The following is an 18,054-nucleotide window of genomic DNA, read 5'->3' on the forward strand; positions in this document are numbered from 1 at the left end:
CCCTTTGCGCGCCTACTGCAGATCGTTGAGTGCAAAAAGGCCCGCCAGGTCTCGAATTGCATGACGACGTCACGCCCAGCTTCTTGCCGATGGCCCGTTCGCGCGCTTGGAAAACAATCGCTGCAGCCCATCGCCTCATCTGCCCCCGGGCCCCCCCTTCCCTTGCGTTGCTTGGATTCCTCGCCCAGTGTTTATCATATCTTGGTAATCCATTCGTTGTTGAGCCTGAATCTCTTTTTTTTCTTTGCCCCGGGCTGCGTGGAACCCTAATATAGACGACCAGGCCCTTCACCCTGAAAACCGCTGAAACGGTGCCGTACACCCGCCTGATTCATTCGCCAATTCCTCCTTCTTCGTCCTTTTCTCTACACAACTGGACCGTTACCGATACCACCTTTACTGAGCCGCCCAGTGGCTGCTTACTCTTGTTTCTCCAAGGCGTTGCCCAAATAAAGTTGGAGAGCGTCCAACCCCTGCGACGATCATGAAAGGAGCTCTTCTTTCGCTGGTCTGGCTTGCGGGTCTTGCTGCAGGCCAAAGTAGCTCATCCGTGTCGGTTATCACACTATCTGGATCCCAACGGAGTCTCACAGGTGACGATGCTGCCCCCAACCCAACTGTGCCCTCCGATTTTGAAGGCAGTACTTTTGCGACAATTACATCACCTGCCTCCTCAGCCTCATCGGGCGCCACACTGTCGTCCAACAGCACCATAACCTCCGGGGAACCTGTCACCAATATCGGACAAGGGAACAGGACCGTCACGCCGACAGGTACCGGTACGGCTCCTGCATTACCGTCTAACACACAGCCATGCAACAACTACCTCGAGTTCTGCGACCGCAAGTACTCCAACATCACCGAAGTCTGTGCACACAACTCACCCTACACGCGTAAGAACAACATTGCGCGCAACCAAGAATATTCTGTAAAGCAACAGCTTGACGATGGTATTCGTATGCTTCAGGGCTCCGCTCACTATGTCAACGGTACTCTCTACTACTGCCATTCATCGTGCGACCTGCTCAACGCCGGCACTGTCGAGGACTACCTTCGCCAAGTCACCGAATGGGTAGAGGACCACCCCTTCGACGTAGTCACCATCCTCTTCGGAAACTCAGACTGGGACAAGACAACCTCGGACGGCAAGCCCCTCGTCACCGCCAAAAACTTTGCCGAACCAATCGAAGCCTCCGGTCTCCGCAAGTACATCTACCAGCCGCCCAAGACCGCCATGGAACTCAACGACTGGCCCACGCTCGGCGAGCTCATCCTCCAAAACGACCGTGTCATCACCTTCATCGACTACAATTACGACACTGACGCCGTCCCCTATCTCCTCTGGGAATTCTACAACATGTGGGAGACCACCTTTTCCCCTACCGACCAAAACTTCCCTTGCAACCTCGGCAGACCAGAGGGAATGTCCGAGAACAAGATGAGAGACATCCTGTACATGGCGAATCATAACCTAAACGCTGAGATTTCCTTCGCTGGCTTCAATCTCCTCGTACCAAATGTAGCGCAGATTAGGCAGACGAATGGTGTAGAAGGATTCGGTAGTCTAGGTCTCATGGCTAATACTTGCACCAGTAAGTTTTCCTTCCCTTCTTGGATCTTTTCAGTCAGGATCAAGTCACTAACGTGTCTGTCTTCTTTTAGGTGATTGGGGCCGCCCACCAAACTTCCTACTCGTCGACTTCTACAACGAGGGCTCGACGAATGGCTCGGTGTTTGAAGTCGCGGCTCGTGCCAATAATGTCACGTATAACCGCGAGTGCTGCGGTACTACCTCCGCGGCAAATGTGCAGCTGCAGCCTGTGTACTTTGGTCTTGTAGCTGCTGCTTTTGCCGCTGTCCTAGCCTTGTGAGATGTTGAAAGTCTTGGAATTGTAGGGATTGCAACGCGCAAACTGTATAGTTGAGAAGAAAGAGAGAGAAAAAGCACAAGGAGACAATAGACATGTTAGGATGAAGGCATGGTATGGCGTTTTTTTTTTCACTCCTTTTTTTTTCCTTCCTTGGGCATTAGACACGTTGTAATTCTACAGCATTTTTCTGTTTATAGGAAATAACGATGGCAAGTATATATAACTTGATTAAGCACAGGAAGTGTATACCATTTCTGGTGTTCACTAATGAAAATAGTGTAACGGGATTGCTGGCTAATCTTTTTATTTTATTGTATCTTCATAGCTCTACTCTCTCTTGATCACACACACACACCTCTCTCTCCAGGGGTATATTAGACAGGTTTCCCCACCACGTCGTGTGAGCACCACAGCACTCTTAACCGACACCTCTACCCTTTTTTCCTTTTCTTAGTTTACATAACCCAACCGCTATCCCCCAAACCAGGTAGATCTAATCGATCAAAAGACGACCCCAACCGTCCGACCCGTTTCGTTACCCACGGTACATAAACCATAGAATTACCCATCAGTAAACCCCCATCCCATACCGTAAGCCCGTAAACCTACATGCCGAACCAGGAACAAGAAGCCTCCCATCACTCCCATGGTATCTCTGTAAGAAAAGGGGGAAAACAGCCCAGGTACAAAGAAAAGTACCAGAAAGGGAAAAGCAAAAAAAGGAAAACGCCACAAAAATGCAGGAACATACTATTGTTACATGGACCAAAGAAAAGAATAAGAAGAAGAGGAAAAACTTCATGGTATCGTGCATAAGACATTGAACAAAAGGAAAACAAAAACAAGGGAAAAGAGATGGAAAAAGATAGGACAAGGAAGAAGGTACGGGAAATACTTCACCTCATAGTCAAGGTACTGCTACCACCGGTAGTAGTGGGTGTATTCGTCCTTACCGGCTCAATAGCCAAACTATCATTCCTGGGCGCTAAACCCTCGGGCCAACTGCGCCGTTCACGATGCTCTATAGACGGTAACTCGTGATTATCCTTTGAAATGCTACTCTTCTTCTTCCCCTTGCTCCATCGCCTCAACTTCTCGACGTGCGACGAGCCCCGCCGCTGCTTCTCCTCGGCCTCGGATTCGCGTCTTGTTTTCTCGTCGCGCACGGGGCCCGATAGCCGGCGGGCTGCAGGAACGATGTTGAGGTAGAGCGGGTAGAGGGCGCCGGTCGAGTAGGTGGCGACGATGACACAGAAGGCGAGTTGTGGGTTTTGCGTCTTGAGGATGGCGAACATTATGGGTGGGAAGATGGCGCCGCCGCTGATGGCGGAGACAAGGAGGGCAGAGGCGTCTTTGGTGTACTTGCCCATGCCGCGGATGCCTTGGGCGAAAATCTGGGGGAAAATTGGCCCTTCGAAGAACATAACCATGGCGATGATTGCTACTCCTGTGGAGCCGGACGCGTGTATCGCTGCTGCTGTGAAAGCAATAGCTCCCAAGTAAAAGAACAGCAGGCTGTAGCGTGGCTTGACCCAGATATCAATGAATGCAGCCAGGAATCGAGAAACAGCAAAAGCGGTGTGACCATAGGCTCGTTGGGATACAGGGTCGATGGTAGGCATCACGCGACTGAGATACTCGTCGTATGAAGTAGAGGTAGACTCTTGGCCTCCAACATAGCAGAACTGTGAAAAGACCGCCATAGCTAGACTTATCCATAGGACCTTGACGGACCTGGATCCAAGCTTGACTGTAGCCTCGCGCGCATGTGGCACAGTACGCTGGCTAGCATCTTCGAGTTGATCATCTGTGGCTTCTGGAAGTGGTACGTAAAAGTAGATGACGGCAAGGGCAATGTTGAAAAACGAGATGCCGAGATACGTCCATTGCACGTCAATCAAACTCGCAGCGTTTGCGGGAAAGAGTACCTTTTTCGCCAAAATCGGAGAGATGATGCTACCGACTGCCTGGACAGCTTGTGACAAGTTCAACCGTGCTTCTGCATACTCTGGTGGCCCACAAAGAGCTATGAAGGGGTTTGCACCGAGTTCCAAGGTTGAAAGTCCGGCTCCAACAATGAAATTGGATATTAGGAATGATGGAAAAGAATTTAGCACGGCGGACGGCCAAAATACGAGAGCCCCACAAGCATAGACCGACAATCCAACCATATAGCAGGCTTTGAAACCCCATATCTTGAAAACGAGTCGTCCAAAGGTCAAAGGCCCTACAAGATAGCCAGCATAGTAGGCAGAGTGCTGGCCTACCGTTTGCCAATCGCTTGTATGGGCAACCTCTTGGAACCGAGAGTTCAAGACGTCGAGGAATCCATAGGCAAATCCCCAAACTGCAAAAAGTACAGTCACCATGAGTACGGGATATATTGATTCGCGATTGCTCCGTAAAGTGATGTTCTTCTTTTGTCCCGTATTGACAAAATCAAAGAACGTTACTTGTTGACGTTGAGTCCGGAATGTGGCGTTTGTGTTCAATGTTCTTAGTTGCGGCAGCTCGGTCATGTCGGGAGTCGTAAGAAAATCCATCATAGCCATCGGCTCGTCACCACCACTCCTACGAGCTCCACCAGGTTTGCTAAACGGGGATGCTGGAGGTGTCAATGGATCTGAGTGCCTTCGGGAATCGAGTATGTCGGGGTGGAGGACATGTTCATCGCTCGTTTGTGTCGTTGTGTCGCGAATCGTGTGGTCAATAACCCAGCTAGGAAGAAATCTCCTGACTAGCGGTTTCAGGGCAGGGACGCAGCCACACATTATGCCTAGGTTGATCTCGACAGCGCTCCACATAAACGACAAAGATGAGAACCACGAGAAGTCACTCATGTTTCTTTGTTCATTGCCCGATTCGGTGGTTTGCCGTTGAGCAGCTTCGAGAGTGTTGCGCTGAGCTTGCTGAAGGTATGCAATACGGATGACATCAACAACTGCTACGAATATGCCGAAACCGAACGTGATAACCAGTATGATTTTCTGTTTTTTAGGCAGCCGCATACTGGTGAGTATAGGCATCGGGAGGAACAGGATGGCCAGGTCAGTGATGATGTTCAGGGGCGCCGAGGAGAGGTAGATTGTGACGATGTTGGTACAGCGTGCTGTAGCAGGAACTGGAGAAGCCCATGCAGCACCAACGGGTCGACATTGCAGAATGTTAAGAATTGTTAGCGCTAGCCCGCCAACGTTGACTACGACAAGGGTTGCGATAGTAGCTCTTCGAAACAATTTCTGAGTTTTGGATAGCGTCAGGTAGAATAAGAGAATCGAGGTCTTGGTCGCCATCAGAGCGGGATTCTGCCGCATCTTAGCATTGGTACTCTCAATGTGAAATGTTGAGTACGTACATAGAGTACAGAAAAGGTATAGGATGACTTTTTCATCGACCCCTGCCACTCTGGTGGTATGTTTTCTTGTTTGCGTCCCAATCCTTTTGTCGTACCATAGCATATGGAAAAAGAGGCGCCAAAAGCAATGACCCATGCGAGGATCATCGTATAGTCATCCCATCCCGGCTTCCTCACCACCAAAAATCTGGACACCAGACGAAGCCCTACGAATACTGAGCATAGTGCTAGGGTTGCTGCCGAAACACCCATGACAACTGGGGCCCGTGTGGGAAAATCTCCATCGAAGTTGGTGGCGGCCATGTCGTGCACTGGGCTATGTCGTATCCAATGATGCCATAGATGGAGCGAAAATGATGAATTGCGGAGCAGCGTCTTATCGCGGTTGCGGGCGTCTCGGAATCTGGCGTTTGGGCCACGGCATTATCTGGCGCCAGCCCTACTGTCAAGGGGAATTTTGACAGTGGGTGTTGGTGTTGAGGACTGGCGAATACGTGGAGGTGCAGAAGAGATGCAGGAGAGACGGTGTACGGGGACAAGCGGGACGATGCGGTGAAAAGACCACCGACCCCAGAAAAAGGCGGAGAATTCAGTCGGGGCGAGCGATGTGGAGTTGACGTTGCTAAATGCGCGACTTGTCCACGAATTGGACAGGGCTTGCGCCAGAGCGAAAATACTCCGATCATCATTGGGAGAAACACGTATGGATCGTGCGGAGAGGTGACGCCACTTCGTCACAGCGCCTGTCCCGACCGAGTCTCAGCGAATACGTCGCTTGCGCACTGGGCGGCCTCTTGGCGGATCACGGGGATCATGGAAATTGAACACCAACAGGCTGACGGACGAACAGGTTGCCCGACGCTTGGTTGGCTCGAGTCACAGACGCAGACGTTTGCTGGCTCCGCTTAGAGTCTAGACAGCGTTGGATGTTGTGGGGTGAATTAGGTTTGGGTCGAAAGATTTTCACTCAGCACCAGCCGTCATGGAGAAGACGGTATGCACGAAACGGGCGGCGTTCTCAAAGCGTCAGGGCCATGGTTTGTTGTAGTACGCGTCCAGCAATCTACCGTGCCCATGGTTCCCCACCTTGCCTCGCCCAGACGCCTCAAGAACTCTATTCCAACCACGGGCTTTTGCTGAGTGCTTAGGGCTGGACGGCAGCGTGCGTGCGGTGACTGCACGTAATGCCTTGGTCCCAGATTGCGGGGAAGAAGTAAGCCTCTCGTGTGGGGTCGGTAAAGTCATGTGCCTTGGGCAGCTGCAGAGCGTCGCTGTCACTAAACTCCAGTCATGGTCGTCTGAGCGGCCCAAAGGAGAGCGCGATTCAATCATCAGCATCGGGTGACTTTGGTGCGTGCCTTGGAAAACACGGCACATAGTGATACCGACATTACCCCTCGCACTCGTATACACCTGTGCGTCGACGCGAGCCGTGAGGCCTTTCCAAAGGCTTATGCGTACATGATTGGCCAGACTCGAGAGAGGATGCTTGCCTGAACGGCGATCAAGGGCTTCGCACCGGCAACTTTGCCTAAGGTTACCGTATCCAGCTAGTCAACGCCCCCCCAAAAAACGCCCTCTGTTGGGGTTCACGGCTGACACACCGTCAGGAAGAATGGACCGGGTCGGTGCTGAATCGGATTCTTCAACGCCCACGGGAACTTAGTGGTAATAAGCGCAAGGCTTAGTCGTGTCGTCAGTGCCGTGTGCGTTCCAGACCGAGACGGGCTGAGCACACTCCAACATGTCAAGTGCAAGGGAAAAAGAACGTAAATCATGACCTAAGCAACTGTAAGAAGAGCCGAGGTGTATAGTGTATGTGTGTAGTAGTCAAGAGAGCGTAAGTACATGTGCAATTGTGAAGCGTGCTATGAGTCGACAAGGTCATCGTAGCGGAGCAAGCAGGAGACCGAAAGCGGGTCGCGGATCATCGTCGGTCCGCGATGCCTTAGCGCCTATTTGTCAAGTTTTCTTTCTCCAATTCCTCGCCGCAACCACCTACCGAAACATCACACCCAGAACTTTCGACACAAGCGCGAGCTTGCTGTACAACTGCGCAGTTTCATGTTCAACTGCTCAGTACAGCGCCGCCAGTCATTACTTCCTGCGTGCATGTTTGTCCTTGATATTTGACATTGGCTCTTTCGAAGACTCGGTGATTCGCTACTCCTCCACGATCACGGGTTCAATTTGTAGCCTAGAAGAAGCCAAACGATCTGCCAAGATCATCCCACTCGTGTTGCAGTGTCAGAGCGAAAGCCAGGACGACTTTGCGTCTTTTGATGGGAGACATTATTGATTTCAACACTTGTATTTATAGAATACTGCCAGAAACGTGGCATCTGCACCAGCATACGCCAAGCACAGAGGCAAAGGTACTATAGTTCCTTCTTCTCTGCAGGTTTCTGATTGGCGCTGAATGCCATGGCTTCTTGCTTCTGGCGCTGCTTCTCTGCAGCCACAGGTGTCGGCTTGTGCATAATGAGTACCCATGCTGCCGCAACTGCCTCGGCAACAAGAGCAATCATACTTGCGCATGCAATACCCCATATGTTTATGCTCACACTGCCTAACGGCGCGCGCGGGAAACTGAGTATCCATTCCACGTAGTACGGAACCCAGCCCGCCGGTATCCAAAACATGGGCGATTTCGCGAACCAGAATTGTAGGACGAAGCGGAGGCCCTGCGTTCCGAGCCAGCGAAGGGTCGAGACGGCAGACGTGAAAGCCGAGTGATGCGAGCGCAAGGAGCCATCTGGAGCAAGCCACGTCAGTAAGCACACGCGAGTTGGACAGACAAAATGCTGCCGAGCCGACTACCACGTACCTAGTTTCTGGTACTCGGCCATGGCCTTGTTGTGCTGTCTGTCAAGTTTTGCCCATTTGGAGAAGTTGTCCTGAGGCGACGTGTTCCCCAACTCGCGCTTCAGCTGAACAATCTCCTTCTTCAGAATTTGGCATCGCTTTGCAGAGCCCGAACTGGGCGTCGGTAGCTTATTGTAAAGTATCCATAGCTGGAGCCTTGTTAGCACCGGCCCCTCCCGTGTTTGCAATCCAAGGCGGGGCTTACCAGCTCGTTGACGGTGTTTTTGCCAACAGTGTTGATGACATGGAGCAGCAGTTGAAGAATAAAGACTACCAGAAGAAGCGACGGCATGGTTGAGGGCGGTGGACAAGAATCGCTATGCGGGGTGCTCTCATCGCATGGTGTTGTGTCCAGATGAGCGAAAAGCCGTTATGTCATACGGTGGAATTTAGTAGTGACAGGCTAGAGCAGTGGACCGTGCGTAGCCATGCTTCTGCCTCCTGCACTTGCCTGTCACCTCGTCCTACTTCCTTAACTCCACAGCTCAATTTCAGCTTCAGTCAACACCAACATTGACCAGACGACTCAATGTGTTCAAGCTCTGCACGATGGATTCAGACGTTTCCAAGAAATCTCAATTACAAAAACTGGCTTATATATCATTGACCGAATACTTCCAAGAGCATGACAATGAAGTCGTCGAAATCACAATTCTCCCACCGTCCGTACAGCCACCAGACGGTGTCTTGATACAAGAAGGCTCATCACTTGGCATATCAAAGAAGGCCCTTACCTTGGCTTACATGGAAGCACGCAGACTATTCTTCGAGAACAGGCAGAGTAATGATCCTTCCACAATAAATCAGACAACACAGGCGACAAAGATTATTCTTCTCTTTGATCCGGAACATCTCACTGCTGCAAATTACCGTAAGCGTGTGCTTGCCCAGCTGGAATCTGAACATAAACTCCACGCTGGGAACATATTTCCCAAGGCTCTACAACGAGAGCTTTATTTTCTGGACAGCGTTCTCACGTCTCCGCTGCATCGTCAGTCAAAGTCACCGACCCTTTGGTATCATCGCTCCCGCATTGTAGACTCCCTCATACTTGTCCATCTGACAGACACATCGGATGATCAGAGGATGGTCTTTTGGAACAACGAGCTCGAGGCTGTATGCAAATCTGGGGAACAACATCCTAAAAATTACCATGCTTGGCAGTATGCTCGTAGACTGGTACAAAAAGCCCATAGTCTCGGGCAGGATGACCAATTTGCTCAACTTGTCAAAAAATGGTGTTGCAGACACCCAAGCGACATATCTGGTTGGTCTTTCCTTTTGTATTTGATGCCTCGATTAGCACCATCACTGAGGCAAGAGCTGGTGAGCAATGTGCTGGATTACGCCATCAAGTTCAGCATCGAGAATGAGTCACTGTGGGTTTTTATTCGCACAGCTCTCGCACAAAACATGTCCAGCGCGGACCACTCGGTAGCCTATCGGCGTCTTCAAGATTATGTTCAAAACTTGACAAACAAGGAAAGACCACAAGATGAAGCCCACGCCGCTTCTAATGCTCTCAAATGGATTGATACTTATGGAAGACATATTGGATCACAGAGAGTTGTTGATTATTAATATTGTTTGATTGCTATATTGAAGCTATGATTACTGCCATTACACCCTTCGCGTTCACCCAGATCTGGCTCTTCTCGCGTTTCTTGAGATGGCTTCGTGTTATGGTAGTGCTTTTGAAACCATCAGTGACGTGTCTCCACAAGCAATCCAATGGGTGTTTCACATCCCATATCATTGGACCATGTGTTGCCATTTCGTCCACTGTATCTTTTTGGGCTTCTGACATAGATTTGCTTCGACATTCGTGCTCATCGGCTCGTAATTGAAGATTCGACGGAGAGCTACAAGCCTCTGAGTATCTAAACGATTTTGCAGAACAAATATCCGATTCTGAGAACCTCCGACGATTGACTGTTCGAACATCTTCTGCTGACACCCACATGGGCTCCGAGACTGATCTTTGCAGCGCAGGCATTATATCTGCCACAGACCTCAAATTTGTGCTCTCCAGAGTTTGTGAGGAAAGTGTTTGATGCTGCGCACCCGGTTCGTACGTAGTGAGGATGGCGGATTTGGCCAACAATCGTGTTGTCGACTCACGATCGAAGTAAAACTGTTTGACATCTGGAGTCTCTGGATTTGTGTACTCTTTTAAGAGCGACCAGTCGATTTTGTAAACGTTCCGGATGTTTACATGTGAATCCAATTGTAGTCGAGCGCCGTTGGCTAATTGCAGAGTTGAAGATCGTTTTATCGTCTTTATTAAACTCGCATGTGAGTGATCTGGTGATTGTACTATCGGTAGGTATGAGGTGTGCAGGCTGATATGGAACTCGTTTGATTTATTGTACAGGTCGCCAAGCGTTCTTCGTTGCCGTGAGGATATCTTCGGCCTGTTAGCAGCGTCTACGAATTGCAATGAACATGTTACTCACAACTTGAAAATGAGCTATGTGGCTATCCTCTGCAGGCCTCGAAACTACAACAACTGGATGCCCATAGATGCCCTCGACAACGCCTGTGCTATGTGCTCTCTTCACCGCCTGCCTGGGTAAGTCCTCCTCTACTGGTAACCAGAATATTTTGCCTTGGACTACATCAACGTCCTTTACTGTTACTTGGTTGTTCGGCATTGTCCAGGATACGGATTTTTGTAATGTTGTCATGGTATAAGGATTTGTAATGATGCGACTGTCCCATCTTATAAGTACAGGCGTCAGTTGGACTTGCGCATGCAGTCATGGCGATATGAGCCACGCTGCAATCAAGAGCATTACGCGTGCCTGAGCCTCATTGGTCCGTCTAGGTAGAGCACTCATTCCGCACAATCCATGGGAATGGCTTTGCTTATTTGATTAGCAGAAACGCTCGGCTGAGCTTGATTTGACAGTTGTGCGGTAATACCGCCGGCGTACGGCGAAACAGGCGCATGGATGATCGCGTCACCCGCTCAGCCAACGACAATAATAGGAGCTTACAAAAGTGGCAGGGCTGAGGGTGGCTGAGCGCGGCAGCATGCCATGTGATTGGCCGAGACGGATGGTTAACTGCTTAAGAACATCACTCGGCGAGATAACATCGATCACATATACGCGCGGCCTTTCTTCAGAAAGTGGCTTTTGTCGAGTCTCTGACCAACACATATTGCGGCTTGTAATTTCGCAAGGCACCAAGCCATAATAGCCGCAATTTGCCTTACCCTACTTCGGTCAGAGTGATGTAATTAGGGGCAGTGAATGAGCACTAAGCCTTTATGAGGCATGCAATAGTCAAATGGCTCATAGGAATTGCACAGACTTGGTGTGAGCTCCCCGCGTTTACAGCTCATGCATTTACGCTACAGCATCCGGGGTAAGCAACGGCTGCTACCGTCTAACCGCATACCCTGGCAGCATCTCTTCTCGAAACCCCAAGCCACGGCAGTTAGGAACGTTTCCAAAATAAAATGGGTCCACTGCCGAACCATGTTTATGAGGGCCTTTTGGCGAGAGGGGCAATCCGAATTCTGATATTGTACCCCACAATCGACTTCTAGGTACTGCTTGAAGCCCACTTCGAGTATCATAGCGAGGAACTATCCCATGATACCGCAATATTTTCCTAGGGCTTCGATGCTGTATCATACTGCTGGGGCAACCCGTAGTTTACTTACACTATCTACTTCAAGAACTCCGCGCATGGACACATATCTTGAAAGCTCATGTCTGACTCGGCGCCAGGGGGATATTCGACACACGGGCAGCTTTTGTCTCTGTAGAACGTAGCGATGCGAGAGATAGATTGTTCGCTCTGTAGATTATATTGAGCCACAACTACAAGTGGCTCAGAAACAGCGGTATGGAGACATGATCGGGGATACTTGTCGTTGCTCCTTCCAGATACTTCCGAAAGTGGATTACACCAAAAGCTAGGTAGATAAATACAAGCACCTGGCACAAGACATGATGCAACCGCAGCCGAGCCAGTTCTGGTAACATCTCCAGATTTTCAGATCTATTTGCGAAGATAGAGCTGATGGCCCTGTCGCGGGTGCACAGACTGGAGACAAAGCAAACATGTTCATTCAGCCGCGTGTCTTGTATCCAGAAATCAACTTTGGAATACTTGTAGATTCATGAAATGACGTTGCCTTTGACACTCTCTAGTTGAATATGTGGGTCTGTCATCAAAGTTTGGGATGTATTCACCGTAGAGCCAGTCACATCCCGCCGGTATTGTTGTCCCTGACATTTGGGTGCGACCTCACCCTGGGAACGCAGAACTAGTATCGCAAATTCAAGAGCGACTGAGACAGGATCTAGCATTCCTTTTCTTGCTGGCAGTCAATACAGAGACCTTAGTCGGAGCCTGCTGGTGTGAAAGAGAGTTAACTTATTATCATCCTATATGAATATCAGCTCTACGGTTCTGCACAATGAAGGACGCCAAATGTCGGAACTGCCAATCTGTCTCGTCACTTAAGGATACAACTTGCGACAGGTTATCTTGATAGGACCAAAGTGATATTGATTGTGCATATAGGATTTGTGGTTATTGAAAGTTAAAACACCCCCTCATTGGTCTAGGCACGCAGGGTATTTCGCTACAAAGGGATGGGCCTTATAAGAACACTGAACAAACGCTACTCTATGAAGGGGGTACACACCTAGTGGATGCAATGGAACGTGTACCACCGATTGTGTACCTGATAGTCAGAAATGGTACAGTAAGGTCAGATATCATACAATCCCCATGCCTCCATGGCTCAGACGGTGCGTTTCATGAGCAATGTCTTTTCCGTGTCCGGTGTAAGCATCTTCTCATGCCTAATTTGGTCGTATCTGTTCGTACGCCCATCAGGCATCTTGAAATCATACTCCAAGAGCACCCTTGACAGAATAATCTTGATTTCACTCGCTGCGAAGAACCGCCCGGGGCATGCATGCTTGCCATATCCGAATGCTAGATCCCTCTCATTCGAAGAAACGAATTGGGAACGAGCATGCTCGGCCGTATCACCCTTTTGACGTAGCTTGTAATATCTGAAGCCATCAAATTTATCCGCATCTGAGTAAGTATCTTGGTCGAAATGGATCGCGTCGACGGGGCATTCGATAATCACGCCGGCGGGAATATACTGGCCGTTAGATAGAGTGATTGGCTTGCGGACGTAACGACCAACGCCGGCTATATTCCTGTTAGTATGATACGACATGCGATCTGGAGAAACTTACTGATATTGGCCGGAAACATGCGCATGACTTCCTTCATAACGGAATCGAGTTTGACCAAATCCTGCAGAGCGCGACTATCCAATTTCCCACCATGAGCAGCTTTCACAGTACGGATTTCCTCGCGTAGTGGTTCGAGATACTCCGGTGCTGCTGCGAGAGAGTACAAAATGTTGGTAGACACCATAGAGGTTGTATGAACAGCGGCGAAAGCTGCAGTAAGCTGCCGACTTATGTGCCCTTCGACATCATTGCCACACCCATGAGACTTGCTACGCTCCATCATCCACTGCAACAGATCATTGCACTTTTTTTCTCCACTTAGCCTCTCAAGAACGATAGGCCTGAGGAATTCCTTCGATCGCCGAAGTCTTTCTTCAAATCGCTGCTTTGCTGGGAGGCTCGGTCCTTTGAAACGGCGAAGCCAGGGATTGCAATTTTTGATTGCAAGAACTGCGCCCATGAAGTCATTTGTGAAGTTGACCGCAAGGTCAAGATAGGTAGGATCTCGACAATACTCTGCTCCCACAAACATGCGTCCAGACACCTGAGCCACGATTTCGAGTAGTTTGTTATAGATGTTCACATTCGTCCAGTCTTTACATGGTGGTATCGCTCGGTCCAAGGCAAGATCAATTTCCTCAGTAATATCGCCGTTAAGGCGTCCTTGATCAAGTGAGTAATGTTATCTATCAAGAAGTGTACTTCCCATACTCACCTAATGCGGGTGTAAGATCAGCTTTTGCGCTGTGAGTGAGGATATCATCAAACGCTTCGTGAGGTAAATATTTGCTTTCCAGAGCCTACATCAGTTCAGCATATTGTGGTTATGGCCAATAGACTGGTATCACAAACCTTGGAGACAGCTTCGCGGACGTCAAGGACGTCGTCGGGAAGTTTCTTCAGCTCAGGTAGAAACTTGGCGGGTACAATTACGAATTTGATTTCATCGCTTGCTGCCATGCGATAGATGGAGTCTGTGAACTATTCTCTGTTCAGTCGGCAGCTACGACGCATCGTACGAGGGTCACTCACCTTCTTGTTGCCTTCACGATATAGCTCGATGGCGTACTTGAGGTAAAAGCTGCGTTGCTTCTCCCCATTTTTGGCTGTGCCAAATTCCGGTATTTTAGATAAATTGAACAGAAGATTGAGCTTGGGGAACAGTGCAATAGCCGCAACGACTAGTGAAGCAAATGCAATCGTCTGCGCAGTGTGCGTCGACGCGCCAGCGAGCGGGATGTCCATGCTGGCAATGCCAAATGAAGAATTCTAGAGAGTATCCAGCAGGCTCGCAATGGTATGTATAGTTTTTTCCAATTTCTCTATTTGTTCGGTCTGTCGGAATACGGATTTGTCGACGTCCGCAAATGCACACTAGCATCACCTTCCGAAAATGTTGATGACACAGCTTTGTGCCACGTTAGACTATACGCGCAGTTGGCAACCACGACTCACTTCTGTTTCAGATGTTTTTTGTGCTCTATACTTTGTCAATCTACTGCAAAAGGTCCGTTCGTCATTGAAAACGGATCACCCCGTTTCCGGGCTCCGATACTCGACAGTATAGTGAAATAGTGAAAGAGCGATCTACACGGGCTCGGCATCTCCCGAGACCGATAGCCAATAATGGTAAGGCAAAGGGTATTAAATATCCCTATAAGATTCATTCGGTACCTCTATAAGCAGGCCCCCCCTACTTATCGTAGGCTGTAATGAAATTTCGGCTATCTCACGTGAATAAAGCGAAAAAAAAACAGAAAGAAAGAGAGGAAATGTATCTCTCTACCTCTCCTCTTTCTATCGTTTTTCTCTCTCTTCCTTTTCCTCTTCTCCTATTTACGTAACTCTTATCTCTTAAAATAAGAGTGAGAAGAGAAGAGAAAGTAAGATAGAGAGTAGTTTAAGAAAGACAGAAGAAGACTTAAATTACATTACTAGATAGAATATTACAGATAGTGTTGTACTAATGCCGACCCCTGCCTTATAGGAGTTTCCGAATGATTCGTATGAGGGCAGAGGGTGCTCGGTAATCTTTGCCGCCGGGAGCGGGAGCGGGAGCGGGGACGGCGGCGTCATAAGAACCATAAAGTACTCAGGTGTAGCGGTCGCCGCTTCCGAGCAACTTGTACCATTACAGAGTATGACGCGCGTTAGTTAGCATGCTTGTCCTAGGGGAGCCTAAAATGTCCAAGCTACATAATCCTGAGCAATTACGTCGATACAGGACATTCTCAGTGTAGCTCCAAGACGTTGCAACATACACCAACGCGTTATGACATTAATCTCGTGGCTAAGAGAGTACTACTTATAAGCCAAGTACTTCCTGTGATCACTGTGCAGGAGTGATACGTTGTCATCCCATCTCAGGATCTCCACGGATATTTTCCTATATTCCCTGCTTGGGGTACAGGTGCAGAATGCGGCGATTGCTGTGATTGCGGCGTTTGTGAGCGATGTGGGCGTTTATTCAGCGGATGGAGGAATTGAACAAGGAGGTGCTGGTTACTCACGGAAAGACGGATCTTATGATGCCGATGCCGAATAGCTGGCGTATGCAGCAGAAGATGAAGAAGGCGGAGTCGTGTATTTTTTAAAAATCCAAGACATAGGCATTTGTGTCAGTTTCCGGAGAAATATGCGAGGGTCTTGGATTTGTTTTTGGGATAGATTTTGGGCAGGAGAGCACGTGGGCAATCGGGTTGTTACAAAAACGCATCATCTATAGCACCGCTCCCTCTTCCGTTCCTCAAACCCCCTCACACTCTCTCTCACCCCAAATCCCTCCCTTAACAACCCTCCTACATCCTCAAGCCCCAACCCCGCCGTCTCAGGATAAATCATCCAGACCGTCCACCACGCAGCCCCGCATACAACCGCATACACCGCAAATGTGACCGCAGGACTAAAAAAATGCACCATAGGCAAAAACGTAATACCAACTAGGGTGTTCGAGCCCCAATTGGTCGCAGTCGAAATGCCCGATCCCAACGAACGTACGGATAAAGGAAAAAGTTCGGATTGCTGCCATGGCACATTTCCCATTCCAATTGCGTAACCGGCCACATACGTAATCATGGATACAAGGATGATCAGAGGCCACGTCTTCGTTGCTGCATCGTCGATCAAAACTTTATCTTCTGCAGCAGCAGGCAGATCGACGTAAACGAATGCTATAGCGCAGATGATGAGGCCTAGGATCATGATTGCGACGGAGTAGAGGAGGATACGGCGACGGCCGATGCGGTCGATGAAGTGGAAGGCGACGAGGGTGAAGAGGAAGTTTGTGAGGGCGATGGAGAGCGAGGTTAGGGTTGGGGAGGAGAAGCCTACCATGCGGAAAATCGTGGCGGAGAAGTACATAAGGGAGTTCTTGGATGTAGTTAGTATAGTGGAGAAGCTTGGGGATATGGGGGATTACTTACGAAACCGCATAGTTGTTGGAAGCCTTGGAGCATGCAAGCAATGATCAATGCTCTTCTGTTTCCTCCAATGACAATCAGCTGAGACAAGTTGTCTTGCGCTCTTTCTACTTTTGCTCTCCAGCCAGACTTCGCAGACTCAGGCATACCCCGCAGACCAGCCGCATCTTCCTCTTCTTCAATCTCCCTCTCCACACGCCTCAGCACAGCACCCACCAACTTAGCTCCACCCTCCTCACTCTTATACACCCTCCCCAGCACCGCCCTCGCCTGCTGCGCCCTCCCAGCCTTGACCAAATACCTCGGCGTCTCTGGCAAAAAGAACAACATAACAAACTGCACAGCCGCCGGCAACGCTCCGAGCCCAACCATCCACCTCCACCCATGCACCCGCTGCGAAAAAAGCCATCCAACAACATACGCCACGACCTGCCCACCCGTCACAAACAAACTACTCACAACCACCAACCGGCCCCGAAATGGACTCGGACTCAGCTCCGAAATATACAGCGGTACAACAAACGACGCGCTCCCCACCGCAGCCCCGACAACCGACCTACCGACAATCATCCCGCTCACACTACTCGTCCAAGCCTGACATAGCGCACCAAGGACAAACAGCACGTCTGCCACGAAAATCACCGTCCGGCGCCCGTACGAATCCGCCAGCACGCCCGTAAGCGGCGAGGCCAGCAGCGCGAAGAACGACGTACACGATGTGATGAGGCTTTTATCGAGGGTGGTGAGCGTGCGGGAGGACAGATCGGTGCCGATGGAGACGAGGGTCGAGGATATGACGCCGGTACTACACAGATGTTAGACTTGGTCTTTGGGAGTTTAATAGAAGAAAAAAAAGGTATAGAGAGGTTTATAAGGACGTACTCGTAGCCAAATAGCAGACCGCTGACGCCGGCACAAATGGTTAGGATCCAGATGAAGAGGCCGGGGGAAACCAGGGCAGACTCGTCGACTTCGTCGTCGTCGCCATCGTCGTCGTGTGGCTCGGTGTCGTCATCGTTGTCGCGGGTGTATGGGTTGCGCGTGTTGGGAGGGAACTCGTGGCGGGTACTGGGGATTAAAGGTTCAGCAGCGGTGTCGGTCATGCTGCTCAGTTCAAAGTCTTCATGAGGAACCGGCATGCAGTACGGGGCGATACGAAGTAGTCAATATAAGGAACGGTAAGTCTGGCGAGCAGATGCCGTCCGTCTGGGGTAGTGTCGGAACAACGGCGGAAGTGTGTGGACCCTGGATCCACGCTAGAGGGTGTGGGTCCGTGTACCTGCTGATTGATCCTTGTCACCTGCATATCA

At 49.9% G+C, this 18,054-nt stretch overlaps 7 protein-coding genes across 7 annotated transcripts; 2 read left to right on the top strand and 5 right to left on the bottom strand.

Moving 5' to 3' along the window:
* Positions 1–484: 484 nt before the first annotated feature.
* Positions 485–1,871, top strand: COCMIDRAFT_22395 (uncharacterized protein; the record flags this gene model as incomplete). Its single annotated transcript, XM_007685200.1, has 2 exons — positions 485–1,592; positions 1,663–1,871. 2 exons carry the CDS (start codon positions 485–487, stop codon positions 1,869–1,871), a joined length of 1,317 nt encoding a protein of 438 aa, XP_007683390.1.
* An 896-nt stretch (positions 1,872–2,767) lies between these two features.
* On the bottom strand, positions 2,768–5,529 carry COCMIDRAFT_32634 (uncharacterized protein; the record flags this gene model as incomplete). The annotated part of the gene is made up of 2 exons (XM_007685226.1): positions 2,768–5,176; positions 5,227–5,529. 2 exons carry the CDS (start codon positions 5,527–5,529, stop codon positions 2,768–2,770), a joined length of 2,712 nt encoding a protein of 903 aa, XP_007683416.1.
* Positions 5,530–7,604: 2,075 nt separating this feature from the next.
* On the bottom strand, positions 7,605–8,383 carry COCMIDRAFT_1255 (uncharacterized protein; the record flags this gene model as incomplete). Its single annotated transcript, XM_007685180.1, has 3 exons — positions 7,605–7,981; positions 8,054–8,240; positions 8,297–8,383. The coding sequence occupies 3 exons, from the start codon at positions 8,381–8,383 to the stop codon at positions 7,605–7,607; spliced, it is 651 nt and encodes a 216-aa protein (XP_007683370.1).
* A 257-nt stretch (positions 8,384–8,640) lies between these two features.
* Positions 8,641–9,672, top strand: COCMIDRAFT_82996 (uncharacterized protein; the record flags this gene model as incomplete). Its single annotated transcript, XM_007685265.1, has 1 exon — positions 8,641–9,672. One exon carries the CDS (start codon positions 8,641–8,643, stop codon positions 9,670–9,672), a length of 1,032 nt encoding a protein of 343 aa, XP_007683455.1.
* Positions 9,673–9,685: 13 nt separating this feature from the next.
* Positions 9,686–10,745, bottom strand: COCMIDRAFT_82845 (uncharacterized protein; the record flags this gene model as incomplete). The annotated part of the gene is made up of 2 exons (XM_007685266.1): positions 9,686–10,498; positions 10,548–10,745. 2 exons carry the CDS (start codon positions 10,743–10,745, stop codon positions 9,686–9,688), a joined length of 1,011 nt encoding a protein of 336 aa, XP_007683456.1.
* Positions 10,746–12,856: 2,111 nt separating this feature from the next.
* COCMIDRAFT_22399 (uncharacterized protein) lies at positions 12,857–14,570 on the bottom strand (the record flags this gene model as incomplete). The annotated part of the gene is made up of 5 exons (XM_007685201.1): positions 12,857–13,278; positions 13,326–13,988; positions 14,041–14,125; positions 14,178–14,306; positions 14,358–14,570. The coding sequence occupies 5 exons, from the start codon at positions 14,568–14,570 to the stop codon at positions 12,857–12,859; spliced, it is 1,512 nt and encodes a 503-aa protein (XP_007683391.1).
* A 1,470-nt stretch (positions 14,571–16,040) lies between these two features.
* On the bottom strand, positions 16,041–17,847 carry COCMIDRAFT_82971 (uncharacterized protein; the record flags this gene model as incomplete). Its single annotated transcript, XM_007685267.1, has 3 exons — positions 16,041–16,694; positions 16,748–17,549; positions 17,627–17,847. The coding sequence occupies 3 exons, from the start codon at positions 17,845–17,847 to the stop codon at positions 16,041–16,043; spliced, it is 1,677 nt and encodes a 558-aa protein (XP_007683457.1).
* Between the last annotated feature and the right edge of the window lie 207 nt (positions 17,848–18,054).

The sequence above is a fragment of the Bipolaris oryzae genome, assembly GCF_000523455.1.
Source record: "Bipolaris oryzae ATCC 44560 unplaced genomic scaffold scaffold_8, whole genome shotgun sequence".
NCBI lineage: Eukaryota > Fungi > Ascomycota > Dothideomycetes > Pleosporales > Pleosporaceae > Bipolaris > Bipolaris oryzae.